Source organism: Perca flavescens, chromosome 17, assembly GCF_004354835.1.
Source record: "Perca flavescens isolate YP-PL-M2 chromosome 17, PFLA_1.0, whole genome shotgun sequence".
NCBI lineage: Eukaryota > Metazoa > Chordata > Actinopteri > Perciformes > Percidae > Perca > Perca flavescens.
Window position 1 is genome coordinate 10,562,221 of NC_041347.1, and position 19,258 is coordinate 10,581,478.

At 39.5% G+C, this 19,258-nt stretch overlaps 1 protein-coding gene across 1 annotated transcript; it reads right to left on the reverse strand.

Annotated features, from left to right (window-relative positions):
• Window positions 1-6,552: 6,552 nt before the first annotated feature.
• fam83ha (family with sequence similarity 83 member Ha) lies at window positions 6,553-15,402 on the reverse strand. Its single transcript, XM_028603757.1, has 6 exons — window positions 15,053-15,402; window positions 13,424-13,875; window positions 13,159-13,323; window positions 11,488-11,612; window positions 7,218-11,304; window positions 6,553-7,116 (listed from the first exon to the last, which is right to left on the reverse strand). The coding sequence occupies exons 2-6, from the start codon at window positions 13,865-13,867 to the stop codon at window positions 7,105-7,107; spliced, it is 4,833 nt and encodes a 1,610-aa protein (XP_028459558.1). The 5' UTR covers window positions 13,868-13,875; window positions 15,053-15,402; the 3' UTR covers window positions 6,553-7,104.
• Between the last annotated feature and the right edge of the window lie 3,856 nt (window positions 15,403-19,258).

The window sequence follows — 19,258 nt, forward strand, 5'->3', positions numbered from 1 at the left end:
TTTTTTTTTTGACAGGGAATTTATCCTTCAAAATTCCACTTTCTTGAATCATCTGCCAACAACATGACATTCAGTAACTATCCAAAGTTATATGCTGTAATTATATAGGATATTGTTTCCACAGAATGATCTGAGTGAAGAAGATGGCCAGGATCCTATCAGTTGGATTGGTAGATGCAGATCCAATGAGAATATATTCCAATATATAAAGTGTAGTTCAGTTCAAATCTATACTTAAAAAAAACACTAGAATTCTAATATATGATTTTAAATTAAAATTGTTAAAATATTATGTCAACATTATATATAACAAAATACGTATTTTTAACACTTGTGTTCATGTATTCACATGTAAGCAGCATTTTATTGTTGTAGCAAGTCCAGGTGGAGCTAAATTTAAATATGTTTTATACTGTTGGGTTGTTTATAACATTGTATTGTATTTTAAAGAACATTTTATAGACTTATCATATTTTGTATTAAAAATCAAAATAACTACAGAAGTCAAAAAATAGCAAACAAGTAAAATTTCCCCTCAATGTAGTGGAGTAAAAGTATAAAGTTAAATTAAATAAAAGTACAAGTACCTCAAAACTGTACTCACGAGTACATTTACTTAGTTACATTAAACTCCTGGTGCTTCACAACACATGCCATTCAACTTTGAGTGGACAGACACCACAGCAAGGGACCGTAAAGGTGTCAGGTTGATCGATTAATTAATTAAAAAAATATCTATCACTACGTAGATAGAAGTATTTTTGGGTGTAGCTAGAATTTAAATGGCCAGGTGGTGATTTTTTTGTTTTCAATGCTGCATTCAAATGTGACATCATACGTCATGGGCCAGGCATAAATAACTCTTTTCTTTTATTTCTATTTGTAGGTGACAGACAGCTAGATTTTAAACTTCAGACTGTGTCAACAATGAAAGGCAATAATAGCCCTCTTTCCATAACAACACCCCATTTTACGTAACAGCATGTGTCTCATGATCAACATCTTTCAGACAAACAGGTGCTTGTTGAAATGTAGTGTATCCTGTATTGCTGGTTTGCTGGGGTTTTTCCCTTGTGACTTACGTCTCAGAGCAGGAGGAACTTATTTTGTTCACACAAGTTACAAATCGGCGCACAAGCAGGACAGAACAAAGAAGAAGAGAAACATGTTGCACTTGCTGGGAGTAAGTAAAAACTCTTTATAATTTTCTTCATGACAACTAATCACATTTTTTTTTGTCTGATGAGGACTGTTATCTATATGTAATTTTGACTGGTGTCTTTAAAATTCTCAGACCGTTGTTGGCCTTCTCATCATCATAATGTGCTTTTCCAAAGGACTCAAAGAGGTGAGCAAACCTTTACAGTGTTTCTCTCGTGGATTATTTTGTGTTTTAAAATGTAATTTGGATAAAGAATAAGACACATAACTCAACCTTTAAAAGACAGAAACAAAAACAAAAACTACACAGCAGCTGCTAGACGAAGTGACCAATGTAATGAAGGAGGAAATGAAATGTGATTCTCAGAAATGATTTATTTCTTTGACAGGGAATTTGTCCTAAAAAAATACAGTATCCTGAATCATCTGCCAACAGCATGAAGGTGAGTAACTATCCAAAGTTAAATGCTGTCATTATTTATGATAATTGAGATGATATATTTTACATTCATCTCTTTGACTGAAGGATCTGAGTGAAGAAGACGTGCATTTATTGGCCAAGATCCTTTCAGTTGGATTGGTGGATGCAGATCCAAACTATCTCCACCATCTTAAAGGCTACAGAGACTTGCATGGCGCATGATTTCCTCTAAAAGAAGACCGCAATAAGGCCACTTACAGAGATGAATAGACAGCACACACTGTCTCTGGATTTAACCATGGATATGTGATGACATCAAATCAAGGCTCTTCAGCATTGTGTTTTGGATTACCAAAAGTGAAGTTATTCCTGCAGCCCCTCCAGATGTTCTATGCTTAATTGAAACATATGCACTTTATTCAGGTCAAACCTGACATTAGTAACCTCCTCTTTGCACAGAGGAGAACTCAATGCTGCTTAATATGGACGTGATCATATTGATGGTGGATCCTGACTCCTTTCTTTATTGCCTAGCTGTATACTTTGTGGGAAAATAGAATCTGATATGTTACATTCAACAGCCACTTCTTTTTTAATCAGGAAATGCATAAAATGAAAATATAGAAACAGGAGGATTGCTTGTGCTGTTGCTGTCAGTGCTACTTGCTTCATTATGCTTGCTTTGATGTTTAAATTGCATTATTCAAGTGTTTGTGTGATGTTAAATACCCCTTGGTGTATAACAATGTTACACAATGTACCTGTTGTATACAGCTTCAGCACAGATTAACCCCTTTAAAGTGAAACTATGTAACATTGGCTTCACAGCAGCTACTGTGGCTACAACTGACAGTAATGGAATAATGCTACAGCTAGATTTTAGCTGAATGCTGAAAGTAGTTTACTGTTTGCTTAACAGTAGTTTAGCATTTAGCTAAATGCTTACAGTAGCACAAGCAGAGAACAATCATGTTATGTGTATATTTAGTCAGCGGAGTGACTCAGTAATGTGCGTTATACAGCACTTTGGTTTGCTAACTTTAGCTAACTTTAGCCATCAAAAGCTATACTGGTCATACCCATAGATTGTTTAAACACTGTCATACCAGACTAACAAATGCTGTAGCAGCAAAACCCCTGAGTGTATTTATTTGAGCAATGGTGCCTTTTTATTGCTTACAAATTTAACTTTTTGAATTTGAAAGATGAAGAATGTGTTACACCTTCTTGCAAAACTTTCTTTAATGTTTTTTGTGATTACTGTTTGACCATTTTGAAGTGGCTGAGAGGCTGAATTACTTTGCTTTTGTTTTCATTTTGTTCATGTCCTTACCTAGAGGAGACAAAAGAGAGACAGAGATTAGACACAAATGAACATGTGATTCCATGTTTGTCTCTATAGTGGTAATGTTAATGTATCTTACTCCAGACATGGCTGTTGAGCTTGTCTCCTATCACGTAGAGCAATGTCACCACCGACATGTTAAAAAAGAAGAAGCCCATCAGGCCAGCGGTGCTGAAGTGCCCAAGAAGGGGATACACCCAAATTCCAACGGACAAGTACACCCATATAATCCTGCAGAACATGTTCAGAGAGAGATAAACTGTATCTGTCAGAACATCTTGTACTGTCTTGTCTCAAATAATTAGTCTTGTGCACATATGTTCCACCCATTGACACTGAGGACTGTGATTGTACGATTGTATCAGGAAAACATTCAAAAGAATAAAGAATCTCATCAACAGCATACGGTAGAACTGAGGTTTGTACCATCAGACACATGAGAATCTGTAGGTAGCATTACGGAATGTGTGCCAACTATTGAAGGTTCGAAGGAAGCTTTTACCCCTCAAGCTGTGTGCATTATGAAAGGATAAACACTGCTGCTCTGGACTAGTCTGGACTAGTTATGAAAAGAACATTTAGTTACTGCTGTGCTTTTAGCCCCATCAGGCTTTATGAAAGAGTCAGTCAGCTTCAAATGCACGTTATAAATCAAGAAGAATTTAAATGTTTTAAATACTGTGATATTTGTGTGTAAACTACATGCCTATTAACTGTTTTGTCAAGATTCTGCTGTGTATATGCTGACGTTACACTTACCAAGATAAGTAAGCCAAGCCCACACCTCCTAATGCTGCCAGTGCATGTTTAGTCTGTGGGTAGATGTGAGGCTGCACCAGCACTTCTCCCAGTAAAATAGGAAGGACAAATGTGTGCTGAGAAAACAGTGTGTGAATAACTCATTATGAGTGATGGTTTATGGCAGGAGAATCAAGATCATTAAATTTTGGCATACGGTAGTTAAAAAAAAAGCAGATTTACAGACCATAGCATGGTTTATCCAGGGAGGGAAGAAGGTGTCAATAGTTGCCGGGTAGACTAATTCTCTGTCATAGGCAAAGATGGTCCAGAAAAGTAGAACAACAAACTAAATGGAATGCATAGAACATGGAGTTAATGTGTAGCACAATTCTATTTTATGATTAGAAAAAGCAAGATTTTTAAACATTTCTTTCTCACCATGCCCACGGGGAAGGCAAAGACAGAGAAGAGAAGGTCTTTACATCTGTTCAGAGTACTCTCTGACTTTTTCGCAGGTTGCAGATCATTCAGTGCCGCCAGTCCAAAGAAGGACATTTGTAATAACTGAAATATTACAAGCCACACTATTGTTTTCCATTATCCTTTTTTTCAAATCTGCAATATATGTTATTGTACACCAATGTATTAGTCCTACTGCTATTATTACTAGATGATATGGGTAATGTACTTACCAAATTCAAAAAAGTAAGGTACTTCCAAGGTCCTCCATAAACAAAGATTCCTGGTGGTAGCTTCTCTTCATTCTTAGCAGCGAGACTCTTCACAACAAAGGCATACCAGCTGAATGCTGCAATATGGTACCCTCTGCTCAGGGTTGAAGTCATTCTAACGTAAGCTTATACTGATCCCAGACAAACAACCAAAGTAAATTAAACACTGGCAAAAACTAGTTTTCAAAGTGTGAGTTTTCTCTTCAAGATTGAGGTACTTCGGGCAGCATGGGTTCTTTAAAGATTAGTGTAATTCAGCACAAGCTTATCGAGATGTTTGCAAGCGGCGGGGACAAGAGGCCCACTGTTTCTCATTCTATATCCTTCTTGCATAACCAATGCCATGTAGCATGTGACTGGTTGACAATTTAATTCATGGTGAGAACTTTAATGGTTGCGTAGTGTTTTGCAAGAGAAGCTAGTTAAGTAAGTGAATCAGTTTCATATGAAAAATACACTTGAACTGCTATTCACAGGATAGAATAGTCCAGACACTGTCAAATTTTGTTCCTTATAATATCAATTAGATAATACAGTTTTTATCTGTTGTTTGACAGAGGAAAAATAGACAAATTTTGCCTTTCTTTGCGTTCTGGTGAATATTAGGCGTGTATAAACGTGTTGAGGGATTTGAATGGGACTAGTTACTGATACTCTTGGCCTGAGGGTGGTGCTAGAGAAAGGTTATTGGGGTGAGACACAGGCCTTTTGTAGGCTTGAGAATCACAGAGTAAAAGTAAGTCATGATTTGATACCACCATGACATGTTACCTAAGATGTTATGATACACATGATTCTCATTCAGCTGCAGATCAGAAAGACGTGTTCGTTAATTCACATTGGACAACTGACTTCTTATCATGTCATGAATTAAAAAAAAAACATTTAAAATATCATGCTCATGTCTATTTTTGCAGATGTTTAAGACCTGATTACTCATAAACTGGATGTTTCCAGGAAGTACTGTCTTTTGCAGAACATAAATTATATATTTTTAGATATGGATAAAAAAAAAAAGTAATGGGTCTTATTTACAGAAGATATTTTAACATATCACAGAAGGAAAAGCACAGAATAATCAAATTAACGATGGTCTAATTCGATTTAGCTGCTTCAGTTTGAGGGTCCTGGTATTGTGCATGTTGGCTCACTGTCATGTCTTACTGAGACACTTGAATAGAACAGAGCCAGCGTTAATGTTATTAGTAACAACTGTGCTAAGGCAAATTCCACAGAAGTGTACTTATTGTGACAATAAAACCTTTTCTGATTCTTTTTCCACTATGACAAGTCAAAATGTCTGCTGTGAAAAACATCTATACGTGATATATGTGAATGACTACATTTTGCCTAATTTATTTAACTGAACCAGTTAAGCTTCTCTCAGTAACTTCCTTTTGCAATGTCAGCACACAGAAGCCAGAAAAAACAACAACACATTTTTAGGAAATTTTTATTTTTATTATTTATTATTAAGTGTTGCTGAAGTCAGGTTTCATAAATCCATTCTGAAAAAGTGTAACTTCCAGAGCACAGTTCTACATACTATTGTGTAAAGTCTTTGTCGTTCGGAATTCCTTGTTTTGGTGTACAAGTATGGCAAGTTTTCATTTAAAAAAAGCACTTCTTCAGAGACAATTAAAGGGCTCGTTCCAGCAAATTACAAAAAATAACCCCGTACAAAGTCACTTATCTCAAATGGAATCTAGTCATGCAGGTAACTTTAGCTTTACATGGCCAAAAATAACATTCAAACACTTATAACGCTACATATTTTTCCTAATGTTAGTTTGTTTTACAAATCATCAAAATAAAAAAATTTAAATGATTCAGGTAATTTGGGTGAACGGACTCTTTAACTTAGCTTGGAAAACATTTAACCTCAATGACTCCTACTAGAAAATGGTCGATAGAAAAAATAAACAAAAAAAATTACACAGTGTACGGTGTGCAACGATTTACTATATAATTTATATTGCAGGTATGTCATGTTTAAGATGCAATTCTGTTTCAATCTCAGGTTTGTTCATACATTACCAATTCTATGTTTGATTCAGATTACAAAGAATTAAAGCTACAATTTATTTACACCAGAACTAAAACAGTTCTGCATGGATATGAATTTACATATTCACTTGTTTCACAAACACATGTATTTATCAATATCTTTGTTTAATGTGATTGTGAAATACTACAATATAAACTACAACATATTACAGTTTTACAAACTGACTAATGTCTTTTATACTTTTACGTCACATTTTGTCTTAAAACCAGCTAACATTAATGTAATGGCTGTCAGTGCTGTACAAAAGGCAAGAACAGAGACAACCTGTTGCAAACATTGCACTTTACCCATGCAGTCAGTAAAAACCTAGTTGATCACAAACATCTAGTCTCAGTCCAAGTTCCATAGGAAGAAACCCGTTGTTGGTCATGGCACATGTAATTGGGACATCAGGTTCGTATTCATTTCCATTACTGATAGTTTTACCCTTTAAAGTTCAGTGCCGCGATACAGGTCCCCTATTCTCTGCATAATATGCCTTGTTTGCAGAGAACAAACAGAGAAATCCCATTTCTATTAAATGTCTTTGGTGAGAAAATGTCTTGGTCATCATTTCAGTTTTTAACCGACTTTGCTTCTTTCTACACGCATTTAATGCGCTGCTTGTTGTAGACACTCAACTTTCTTTGGATCCCATTTAAGGTGCCATCTGTGAATGTAATGGAGACACAATATGATTTACAACCGGCGCAACACAACTTGCATTTCAGTAGGTAATAGGTAAAAACTATGGTGTTAATGTATTCATACCTCAAATCGGCTGTAAACTTTCCTCTCCTTTCTCATGCTCTGAATCCTCTCCAGCAGCTTCTCACGCTCCTGGCTTGTTTTAGGCTGAGCTCTGTTAAGTAAGCTGATCCCTCTTTCTTGCTCCCTTTTGGCATTTTTGTCAGCTTTGTCTTCTTTCTCGTCATCGGTGACGGGAGACTCTTTGGCAGCCTCGTTTCTGCTTTGGTTATTAGCTGAAATCTGCTCCAAAAGCAGCTTTGTATCGTCTCTGAGGTTGCTGCTTGAGAGCACATTGGCTGTGGATGATTGGTAGCGAGACTGGCTTGATTTTGGCTGCTTGGACTGTGGTGACAGAGGAACGACTTCATCTGATGTGATCTCTGGCGGTTCAGAGCAGTTATTTTGCCTTACTTGGTCATTTGTTTTCTCATTGCAGACCGACTCCTGTGTAGTAGCTACTATATTTTCCTTATTTGAGGCCTCAGTATCATCAGTTTTTTTCTCACCAGGGTCAGGTATTTTAGGCTCTTTGCTTACTTCCTTCTGACTCTCCATATTACTATTTTCAGCAGTTACAGGTGACTCTAAAGAATGGGTTTCAGAAGTCACAGATTCAGGAGTTTTGCATGGCAGATCAGGCTCAGTTGGGCTAAACGTTTCTGTTGATGGGAGCTTTGGAGTTTCGGTTGAGTCGGTTGCAATCTGTTTGAGAAGACTGTTAGTATCTGAGGGGCTGTGCAATGCAGTCAATGTTTTTTCAGCCTCAGGGGACAAAACTGACACTGTTTGAGGAGAAGAACGTGATACTGTGTCAGCAGGAGAGGGGGGTGGGGATCCTGTCAGGTTAAGTTCGGAGGAAGGGGTCGCTTGTCTTTCTGACTGGGAAGGAATAGGAGTGAAGTCTGGGTGGACAGGAGAGCTTGTTTCTGCTGGACCATGCTTGGATGGAGTGTCTGCTGGGGAGGGGGTAGGAGTAATTGTCTCATTTTGAGCAGATGTGGATATACTTTCTAGATCAGATATATTAGGTAAACATGATTCAGGCAATGAAGGGCTAAGGCTAGGAGGTGTTCTATCAGCGTTGACATCCTTTGATGATCCAAGACCCTCAGATTCCTCTCCAACACCCTTTGGAAGAGAGCTGTTTTCTGATTCAGGAACATATTTTTCTGGAGGTGTAGGAGCACACGATTCTTTAGAGTCTGTCTTTGTACTGGACTGCAATGAGGATGTGTTAGGCTCTGAGCCAGCAGCACATGTGTCAGGAGAAATATCAGATTCCATGTGTGCAGAGTCAGCTGCTGAAAGGGTCTCAGGTAACGTCAATTTGGACGGTTCTGGCGGTGAGGGGCAGACAGATTCCTGTACATTTGGGGACAATATGCTGGATGTTAGAGTTGAGCTTGAGTCTCCCGGGGTCCCATTAGAAGATATGGTTTCTGCTGGAGTGGCAAGAGAAGCACAGCTAGAGGGCGAAGCATTTGGGCTCATCTGTGAACCGGAATGTGTCAGAATGTGATCAGAGGAAGATCTTTGGCCCGATGGGTTAGAGGAGCCGAGTTCTGATCCAGTGTGGTGTTCTGTTGGTAGCACCGGAGGAGAGGAGAAGCTGGTTTCTGGTTTCTGAGCTGATTCAGGATTTTCAGTGTTCGAATCCAATGCAGCAAATGCAGAAGATGGTTGCACCTCCACTGAACTGGGAGTGAGTGAACTAGAATCCTTTGAGGTAGAATCAAGGCTGTCACTTTTATCAGTACCTTGTGCAAGAGAAGGAACACTAGGAGTAGCATTTGTTGGCGTAGGTGGATGACTGGGGCTACTCGTTTTTACAGCAGGATTTGACAGCTTTGGCTCTACTGATGTTTCGCTCCGGAGTGCTTCTGTTTCTGCAGGAACAGGCAGAGTTGCTGCTGATTGGCTGCTCTTCAGCTCTATCTTCTCTGAATTAGGTGAAACAATAGTTTGTTCTTGTTTACAGCTTTTGGAGGCATTGGGATCAGTCTTGACCTGACTGTCCTGCTTGTTAGTCTTATCGCTGGCTTCTAAAGATACACTGACTGACTCGCATGCTTCTGTGGATACTGTTTTCCCTGCATCCTCTGCATTACCACTTTCTGCTAATAAACCCTCAGATGTTGAAACATCAGCCCTCTTTTCTGAGGTTTCTTTTGGTACAGGTTCCTCCTTTTTAACAGTTGTGTCCTTTTTTAGTTCAGTTGGTGGTTTTATCTGAGCCTTCTCTTTGGCCTTTTCAGCTTCTGCAGCCTGTGCAGCTTTGCGTTTTGCTGCCAACTCTTTGAAAAACATGAACCTCTTATCAGGATCATTCATATCTACATACCCTGGATTGGTGAGCAAAGATTTATGTGGTTGTACAGGTTGATCAGTTTTGGGCAGCTCAGAAGCCTTGGATCGGGGCAATGATGGCGAGGAATTTGCTTGCTCTTCATCTGGTGGTTTTAATGATTCTTGTACCTCTGAAAGATCCTTTGAATTGTTGTCTTTTGCCGATTCTTTATTGTCCGGTTTACCGTTTCCATCATCTGGTTGGGATGGGTCTGTGGCAGCGTTATCGATGGTGGCGGACTTCATGTAGCGGCTCCATTCAAAAGGTTCTCTTGGAGTCCTCCTTTGTCCCAAAACAAAAGGTAGTTTTGTCTGTTCTGCCTCATTTTTATCACTTTCCTCATCCTGTTGGCCTGAAGCAGTTTTGGTATCTGGAGAAGCATACTGCTGGTCCAGAGAGCTGAATATCAGAGAGGATCTTAACCTCGAGCTCCTCGGTACTGCTGCGTTGTATTTCCTACGGAACGACTCCTCCCTTCGTAGGAAAGCAGTTTTTGGTTCCTTTTGCTCGGACTCCTCTATCTTTTCCACTTCAGTTGTGGATGATGATTCTGAAGGTGTCGGTGTTATTTTGGTTTCTGTTTCTACTGCGGTAGGTTCATCAGGCAATTTCTTTAGCTGTTCTCGTGAAGTAGTTTTGGCATAACTTGGCATCTGACTTGCCCTTGGTATTGCAGGAACCTTAAACTCTCTGACATTAGGGATTTTAGAGACTGATAAATCTATGCCTGGTGTTTGCTGTATGGGGTAAGGAGGCTCCTCAAAAGTATCCGGTGCATAAATTGGTGCCGATGGCAGGCCTTCATCTTCTGGATTATCATATGCACTGAGGTATGAGCTAATCCTCCAGTTTCTTAGACCCCGTTTCACCATAGGATCCTTGCGGTCAGCGTTAGGCTCCTGGAAAAACTGCTTCTGATCAGTTGGATTTGAGGGAGGGGGAGATGTATGATAGGCATGTGGCTGGCCTAAACTCAATCTTCTAGGGTGGGATGAGCCAAACGGTACATCTGCTGCTGGTAGTAATTTCTCTGAGCCCTGTTCAAAGTCTGTATTTCTGGTAGATGCTAAATAGTTAAGCACTGGGTCAAAGTTATCAGCTGGTTCCATCTGTTGTGGTAAACCAGGTTGAATATAATGGTGATCTGCTGAATGAAAGTCTTGGTTCCAGAACTTGTCATAGCCACTGTAATCTGCTTCTTTTTCTGGTCCTGGTCCCGGCTGCTGCACCCTGTAGAGCGGCCTTCCCTGGTTCTCAGGCTCTGGCATTCCCTGTTGCTGCATGAATGGGTAAGAGTTTCTACTATGAGTGCCTTCAGCATAACTGTGACGTTTGAAGGCAGGATTTTCCATCATGGGCATTCTGATGGGTCTCTGATTAAAAGACGGGTCCATGCGAGATTGCTGGGATGTAAATCTACTGTACATATCTGCAGGGCCGTGCATGGATTCCTGCTTTTTATGGGGCATCATTCTCCAATCCACATCCACGCGTTCATCATATGAATGTCTTGGCCATTCCTCTGGATGAGCCGTGTCCAGTGACTGAAGTTGCTTTTGCTCTCTATACAGTGTTCTTTCACTTATTGGATATTGCCTCTTTTGTAAAAGGCTAAGATCTTCCATTGGAATGACATGTTCAAAAACCGCCGGTTCAGACTGAGCAAACAGAATCCGGAACTCTTCATCAAAGGTTGATACAAGCTGTCCAAGGAAAAGGTGTGCCATACAGCGGTGGAGCTTCTCAAAAGACCACATGAAGCTGGACAAAGACATGATAAGTAGGAATTAATAGAAGCACTTAACATGGCATACACACGTCCGTTTTTTATGCAAACATTTACAAACTGAGTATATTCACAAAAACATAAATGAATCATTTAAATCTTAGTGTGGTTTGAAGTGTAGAGGTATGGCTTTCTGTGGCAGTTTCAAATGTGTTCACCTGTAGTTTCCACTCAGCACTGCCCTGCAGTCCGTCAACAAGAAGCGATCCATCATCTGACCTTTGAAGGATTTCCCTGAGCGGCATTGATACGTGATGCCCGACACTGTTCTCACACGTAAACACTGCAAGACACACATCAAATCCCTCAAACATGAATATATTAAGCAGGGGTAGTACATATGGTGGTGTTAATGTTTTAATTGCAATCCAAGCTAGGTGGCAGCATTGCTTTGGCACAAAAAAAAAAAAAAACACTACCAAATCGGAGATAGAAAATAGCTGCATTTCAAGTTCCTTTTTACATTAGTATACAGTTAAAGCCATTTCTATCAATGGGGAAAGCTGTCTATATTTACTGCATACATCAATGACAATACTTATTATATTAATTAACATCAATACAATGTAAATCTGCCCGGTTTGTTCAATGCCTTCATGAGGACAACATAGCTTAGTGTTATAGTTAAAGTGAACATGTAACATATAGCATATGAAGTAAATGACAAACAAGGTAAAGCAACACACAAGAACAAAACATCATAGACAGCCTTGATATAGACTTGATATATTGCATGCAAGATTCACATTGCTGGACAAAGCAAGATGAAGGTTTTATTAAATAGCTCAATAACTTCGTAATAATAGTATGTAATACATATTTAACTAATATTAGTTATCTCAAGTCAGTTAGAAATGCAAGCCAGCCACGTGATGTTCGGAAAGAAAAGACTGATATGTTTTCTTTGTTTGTATGATGGTGTCACCTCTAGCAACAACTGTTGTGTGTACTTCCACTTTTCTTCACAAGTTCTGTTGATATCGACGGAGCAACCGTCTGGCCAACTAATCTCATGACTCAATACTTTTCCCTACTCTGTCTGTGGCTCTCAGCCCCAAGCCCATTCCACCCTACTTATCTTTAAAAACGGGTCACAAATACAAGCACAGATATAGCTGAGCACTGTAGTTTTTAGCAAATGTTACTCAATCAGGGGGAAATGGTGATTTGTTGGGGACATTTTTTAGCGGCGGACTAATACATATTTGGTGCTCTAGTGAGTATTTCCAGCAACAGTGACTCAAAGTAAAATACAGTGTTCTTTGGATATAGGAGAACATGGCACCCATTGCAACATTGTAGCTCAATAATCTGTTTTTAATACTTTTTTGGAGCTCCATGGCACACATGAATAAAACTGTAGATACACAGACTTGAATGTAGGATCAATTCATTGTTGTTTGGGATTTTTTTTACTGGGTTTGACAATAAGAAATATACAGACTATCACCAGACTTAACCTTTAAATATAAAAAAAAACCAATCAGCATGTTTTTATATTTTTCAGCTTCTGTAGTCAAAGTAAAATGAATATTTGTAGATAGTGGTTAGTTAATATTAATACATTCATAACTTTCTTTACTTGTTTTTTAAAAGAAAGAGATCACTAAAAATTACTAATATTTAAAGTATTATTATTACTATTAATTACTAATTAATTTACTAATACTACTACTAGTTTCAGGTTAAGATCTTTTAAAAACCTTACCTGTGTGCTGTGCTGATTGGGAGGATTTGAAGGAAAGGGAAAGACTAATGGAATTTAAATGTGTAAGCAGCCTTTTCTGTTTTGATATTTGGATTGATTTTTTCAAGGAATATGGACTCACTTGAATGTTCTGTAGGTTGACTCTGCAGTTGGACACCATGCTGAAGAAGTGATGCGCATTCTGCTTGTCTAGAAGAATGTAGACGGCGACATTTCTCATGGCAGCATCGAGGATATCCGCAAACATGTCGACATCAGTAAACATGTCCATCACTATAGCAATCACCTGAGGAGATACAATTCAAAATGACACTGTCAGGAAGCAGGACACTCCAAAGACATGTTTAGCATGAAGTCTCCCTCCGTCAAGAAAGTGAGAGATCTACCTGCTGAGAGTTCTTGATAAGTCGCCGGGCCTGTTCCTTGATACTCGGCATGTTTTGCTCTGGGGGGTTGACCAGAGTGGTGACTTCTGTGGGCCCAATGAAGTGGTGCAGCTGAGGCCAGCCAAGGTCCAAGCCTGGGGCATCCAGGTCAGAGTGAATGGGCCAGTATGTGTCTGAGGAGCCATCTCCTCCAGTGTCCACAAAATGTTGTTCAGGGTAGTTGCTCTGCTGAGGGAGCTGAACAGAGCTCTGAATATACTGAATCTCAGTTGACGACAGAAACTCGACCACATCTGCTTTCTGGAGGAACTGATAGTATCCCTCCAAGTCCTCCTCAATCAGTGAGTCAATAGCCAAGCGGTACTCTTCCCGGTAGTGAGGGGGGAGGTAGTTGGGGTCCAGGGGGTTATCCCCAGCAGAGGAACACTGAGAGCGATGTGCCATACTGTAATCTAAAGACAGGGCGAGGGCAAAATTAATTTACTGTGTGAATCATTTTCACAGTACACATCTGTTTCGGTATCACCAAATAGCACAGCAATAGCAGCTAGATAATTCTAAAACGATATTAATCTGCAACAATTTTGATAACACGTTAACTTTTGAAATCACTTTACAGGCGAAAATGCCACAATTTCACTGATTCCAGCTTCTCAATGTGAATATATTTTTTTTCTGTCTTACACTATCGTACATTCAATACCTTTAGGTTTTGGACAGTTTGTCCGTCAAAACAAGACATTTTGAGGACATGCCCTTGGGCTCTTGGGACTTGTGACAGTATTTTTTCAACAGTTGTTGACAATAATCCTTGCCTGCAGCCCATACATTCATGATCATCGTTTATTGTCTTTCAGAGGAATTGTGAAAGTGAAAAAGAAAATGAAAAAATGATCACATCACATGCTGTTGTCCCTATGAATGATTACTATAGTTTTTGTTTTACATGTTTGAAGTGTCATATGGTGGGTCATTGGATTGAGCATCATTTTAACAATTTCATATGTGATTTTGCCAAATTGTGATGTATATTATATCATGTAAAAATTACATTAATATCATATTTATTCCAACATTCCACCTTTAGCTAATTTTACCACAGTCATTTTAAATCAAAAGGGTTCAACTAATCCTGCTCATATCTAGAAGAGATGGAGCCCTTACCACAGGTATCCTCTCAGTTAGAATAATAGCGACAGCACAATGAATAAAGGAAGAAGGAATCTAACCACAGGATAGATGGGTTATGGGTGTGGCTCCTCCCTCCGGCCAAAGGCCTAAAAGTCTCCATTTGCAAGTTCATGTAAAGCCACACATATATGAGAAGTACCGAGAGGAAACGTCACAGCCCAAACAAAAACACCAAAAAAACAGTTAAGACAATAAATGACCTTACATTAACCAGCTGTTGGACACTTTAAGTGTTGAAAGTCCAATCCAGAATTTTTCTACATACTTTTTCCCCCTACTGAGACCGAGATAACATATCAGAAAACTTTAAAGCCGGGTAGCACTGTAGCACAATATAGCACATATATATTAATATATAGCCATATGATACACGTCAACTATCCAAAACTACGTATCCATAAAATACCGTACAGGCCTGACGTTATTCGGTGAACTTACCCCACTGATATTTCGTCAAGCTTCTCCTCGGTTAAACTTTAAACCCGTCATTTTGCCTTCTTCACCATGTTTTCCTTCACAACTGCGCCGTGCTTCTAGTCCAGGTGGGACTTGTCGAAGGTTTTTTGTAACATTGCTTTTTCCCCGTAACCCAGCTAAACCAGTTTATTGTCACGCTTGAGGCATGTTGGCGAGGATGTTTAGAGACAGCGCACAGAGAGAACTGACTTGTTGTCGACCGCTATCGCCCCGCCTTGACTTGAGCTCCAAAGTTTGTTCACTTCTTGTGCTCTTCACAGCTCTGTGTCCATGCTTGTAACTCCCGAGGCAGCTGCTGAACTCTGCACATCTGTTATCTGTCCACCGCCGCTCCAGCCGACTAGGCGAACTGCTGCTGTGACGTCACTGCTAATTACTTTACATCAGGCAATGGCCTCCTACTCATATTCATTCAAGTTTAAAGCATTTGTCATAACCATTGACATATATAAAAGGTCATAACTCGCTATGATTTTATTCTTCAATACATGCAGACATCCTCATTTGCCTCCCTCCTTTAAATGTATAACCCAACTTTATTGTGTGATATAAGAAAAAAAACAATATTGTTCCTTTCTTCTAAATTAAGTGAAAGTAGGCCTATAGACTGATATTAATGGAGCTAATGTCATAAGAAGTGACCAAAAGGATACCACTTTCTAATGAGGCACCCTCTAAAAGGTTTACGAGATGTAAGTAAAAGCTTTATTAATGGTTAATACATTATTTAATAAGGCTTTTAAGAACAACCATCTATTAATAAGTAAAACTTGGGTTGCCAGGTTATGGAAAAACATTAATAAAGCCTCTTCTGCGACTACCAACAGGTCAAAGCGGGCTATCCCCCCAGATCCAGAAGGGGTCCCACAGGCTCCAAGTTAACTTTGTGGTAGATTGACTACACACACTTGTGTGATCATATGTACTACTAAAGCACAACAACAAGTCAAATAAGGTAACTAATCTTGAGGTCCCTTCTTGTAGAGAGTTTTAAGGTCTTTTTGAGTTCATATTTTGCTGATGGTGCATATTCCTAAATACATTTTTGCTTAGTCAAATTACCACAAGCTAATTACTAACCTCTACATATATTCATCTGGGTAGTCAGTAGGGGAACATGGCTGATTTTTGCCCAGGGGGCCCACAGCAAATGAATCCCGTCCTGCTTAAATGTTGACTTATTGGATAGTATTTTTAAAAAGGGTGGCGCCTAACTATAGATATTAAGACCTAATACCTAATAATAAGAACTAAATTTGGTGGAGCTCCGCATCCATAAGTATGCTTCCTTCTGCATGATGATCAGTAGAGAGAAAAGAGTTCCTACATGAAAATTGCCCACAAAGTTGGGGTGGTGATGGCGCAGTGGATATGACACATGCCTTTGGTGTGAGAGATCTGGGTTTGATTTCCACTGCGATACATCAACCAATGTGTCCCTGAGAAACATCCCTAGTTGCTCCAGAGGCGTGCGACCTCTGACATACAGTAGGCCTACTGTGCAAGAGTTTTAGGCAGGTCTGAAAAAATGCTGTAAACAAAGAATGCTTTTAAATATGGAAGTGTTAATAGTTTATTTTCACCAATTAGCAAAATACAGTGAATGAACAGAAGAGAAATCTAAATCAAATCAATATTTGTTGTGACCACCCTTTGCTTTCAAGACAGCATCAGTTCTTCTAGGTACACTTGCACACAGTTTTTGAAGGAACTCGGCTGGTAGGTTGTTCCAAACATCTCGGAGAACTAACCACAGATCTTCTGTGGATGTAGGCTTCCTCAAATCCTTCTGTCTCTTCATGTTATCCCAAACAGACTTGATGATGCTGAGATCAGGGCTCCGTGGGGGCCATGCCATCACTTCCAGGACTTCTTGTTCTTCTTTACGCTAAAGATAGTTCTTAATGACCATGGCTGTATGTTTGGGGTTGTTGTCCTGCTGCAGAATCAATTTGGGGCCAATCATACACCTCCCTGATGGTATTGCATGATGGATAAGTATCTGCCTGTATTTCTCAGCATTGAGCACACCATTAATCCTGACCAAATCTCCAACTCCATTTGCAGAAATGCAGCCCCAAACTTGCAAGGAACCTCCACCATGCTTCACTGTTGCCTGCAGACACTCATTATTGTACCGCTCTACAGCCCTACGGCGAACAACCTGCCTTCTGCTACAGCCAAATATTTCAACTTTTGACTCCTCAGTCCAGAGCACCTGCTGCAATTTTTCTGCACCCCAGTTCCTATGTTTTCGTGCATAGTTGAGTTGCTTGGCCTTGTTTCAATGTCGGAGGTATGGCTTTTTGGCTGCAACTTTTCCATGAAGACCACTTCTGGCCAGACTTCTCCAGACAGTAGATGGGTGTACCTGGGTCCCACTGGTTTCTGCCAGTTCTGAGCAGATGTGTTTTTCATCTGCTGCACTGAGTTTCCTTGGCCGACCACTGCGTCTACGATCCTCAACGTTCCCTGACTTTTTGCAAGTGTACCTATTAGAATTGATGCTTGTTTGAAGGCAAGGGGTAGTAACACCAAATATTTTTTTTGGTCGCTCACTTTGCATTTTGTAAATTGATAAAAATAAACAATAATTATTTATATTTTTGAAAGCATTCTTAGTTTACAGTATTTTTTCCACACCTGCCTAAGACTTTTGCACAGTAGGCCTACTCTATATAGCAATTGTAAGTCGCTTTGGATAAAAGCGTCAGCTAAATGACATGTAATGTAATGTAACCCGGTCTGTGGATTATCCTGAGTAGCTGGGTCATGATTTCTGTAAAGAGACATTAATGTTGAGTTTTTCACAAGTATTTTCTTTTGGCGCTTTGAGTGTCATCTAGTTACATTATATTAAAGAGAAGGCCGATATCTCCAACACTGAGCAACTCACACCAAAACAGTCTAGATTGAAAAAAAGCACTACAGATAAGATGAAAAATGTGTGTTTTTTTTATTTTGGGGTGAACTGTTCCTTTAAGGCTTAAATGCGTGGATGGTAACAAAGAAAACTTCTAAATGTGTTAACCTCAAACCTCTTAATGTCATGAGGATGTCAACAAACAATAGAGTTACTGGTTGAGGATGATTACTATAAAGACTACCTTGCCATCCTTTGATGAAGGTGCAGTCTACCAACACAAAGAAAAGAACGGAGCAGCACAAGGCCAGGACCAAGCCTACGGGAAGGTTTTTCCTGCCAACATGCTGCCAACATTCATTCTTTTGCTTCTTTTTGTGGTTCATTAACAATCACTCATGCACCATTTACATTACAGTAACGTCCCCCCGACTGAAATGATACTTTACCAGGCTGTGATGTGTCTTCCCTGTGTGGTTTAGTGAGAGTGCTTATGTGGAAAACTAAATTTGAAGTTGGAGGAAGGCCATCAGTATTACCAAGATAGGACCTTGTAGCACATGTTTTGTTAAACCCTAAAAGGAGAAAGAGAGAAAGACAAACCAAATACAGAGATTTTCCTTTAGCAGTTGCTCCACACTAAGACCTCAAATAGCCTTGGCAGAATCAAATCTGATGACCAAAGAAAAGGAAGTGATGCAACGTAGCTGCTCAAGTAAAGACCTGAAGACAATCCCTCATTGTTTGACTTAGGCACCACCCAAGGCACACAGAGGAGCCGCTGGAAGAGAAATATGAAAATGAATGTTCACTGAGTTCATAGCGAGTTGCTACACTAGCATTCCCCGCTGCACTCTTTTAACCCCTGTAGGTTAAAAAAGAAAAAGAAAACACTAGTGTCCTGCCTTTTGGTTTTGTGACTGACAGCTGTGATTAGGAAACACAAACTTGACCAACCCCTGAATCATAGCTGGGTACCTCCCCCTTCATAAAACATCAACAGGAATGTATGACACACAAAGTGTAACTGATATGATTTTTGTGATAACACATTCCCCATAGAAATGGGACGTTATTGTAGAAGTGTGAACAGAGATGCAGTATCCCTTGTTGTAGACAACAGAGTAGATTAGATTGCGCTGAAAACCGTGTTAATTAAGTCTGGTTTACTCAAGGTATGCCTGTTGGACAAAGTCGTGTACACCTGGGGTCAGATGTATGACGTTTTCCTGTAACCAGTACATTTTATCACACTGAGGGCTGTGCTTCCATTATGCCACGTGTACTGTAATAAAGAGTATTAT

Bases quoted from the DNA above. Each gene is read 5' to 3' on its own strand.
- fam83ha (XM_028603757.1), bottom strand. From the start codon at position 13,867: ATGGCACATCGCTCTCAGTGTTCCTCTGCTGGGGATAACCCCCTGGAC. The intron at 11,613-13,158 runs GTGAGTCCATAT...TGTGTCTTGCAG, and splicing joins TCAACCTACAGAACATTCAA to TGTTTACGTGTGAGAACAGT. The intron at 11,305-11,487 runs GTGAACACATTT...GTCTTTGTCCAG, and splicing joins GTGCTGAGTGGAAACTACAG to CTTCATGTGGTCTTTTGAGA.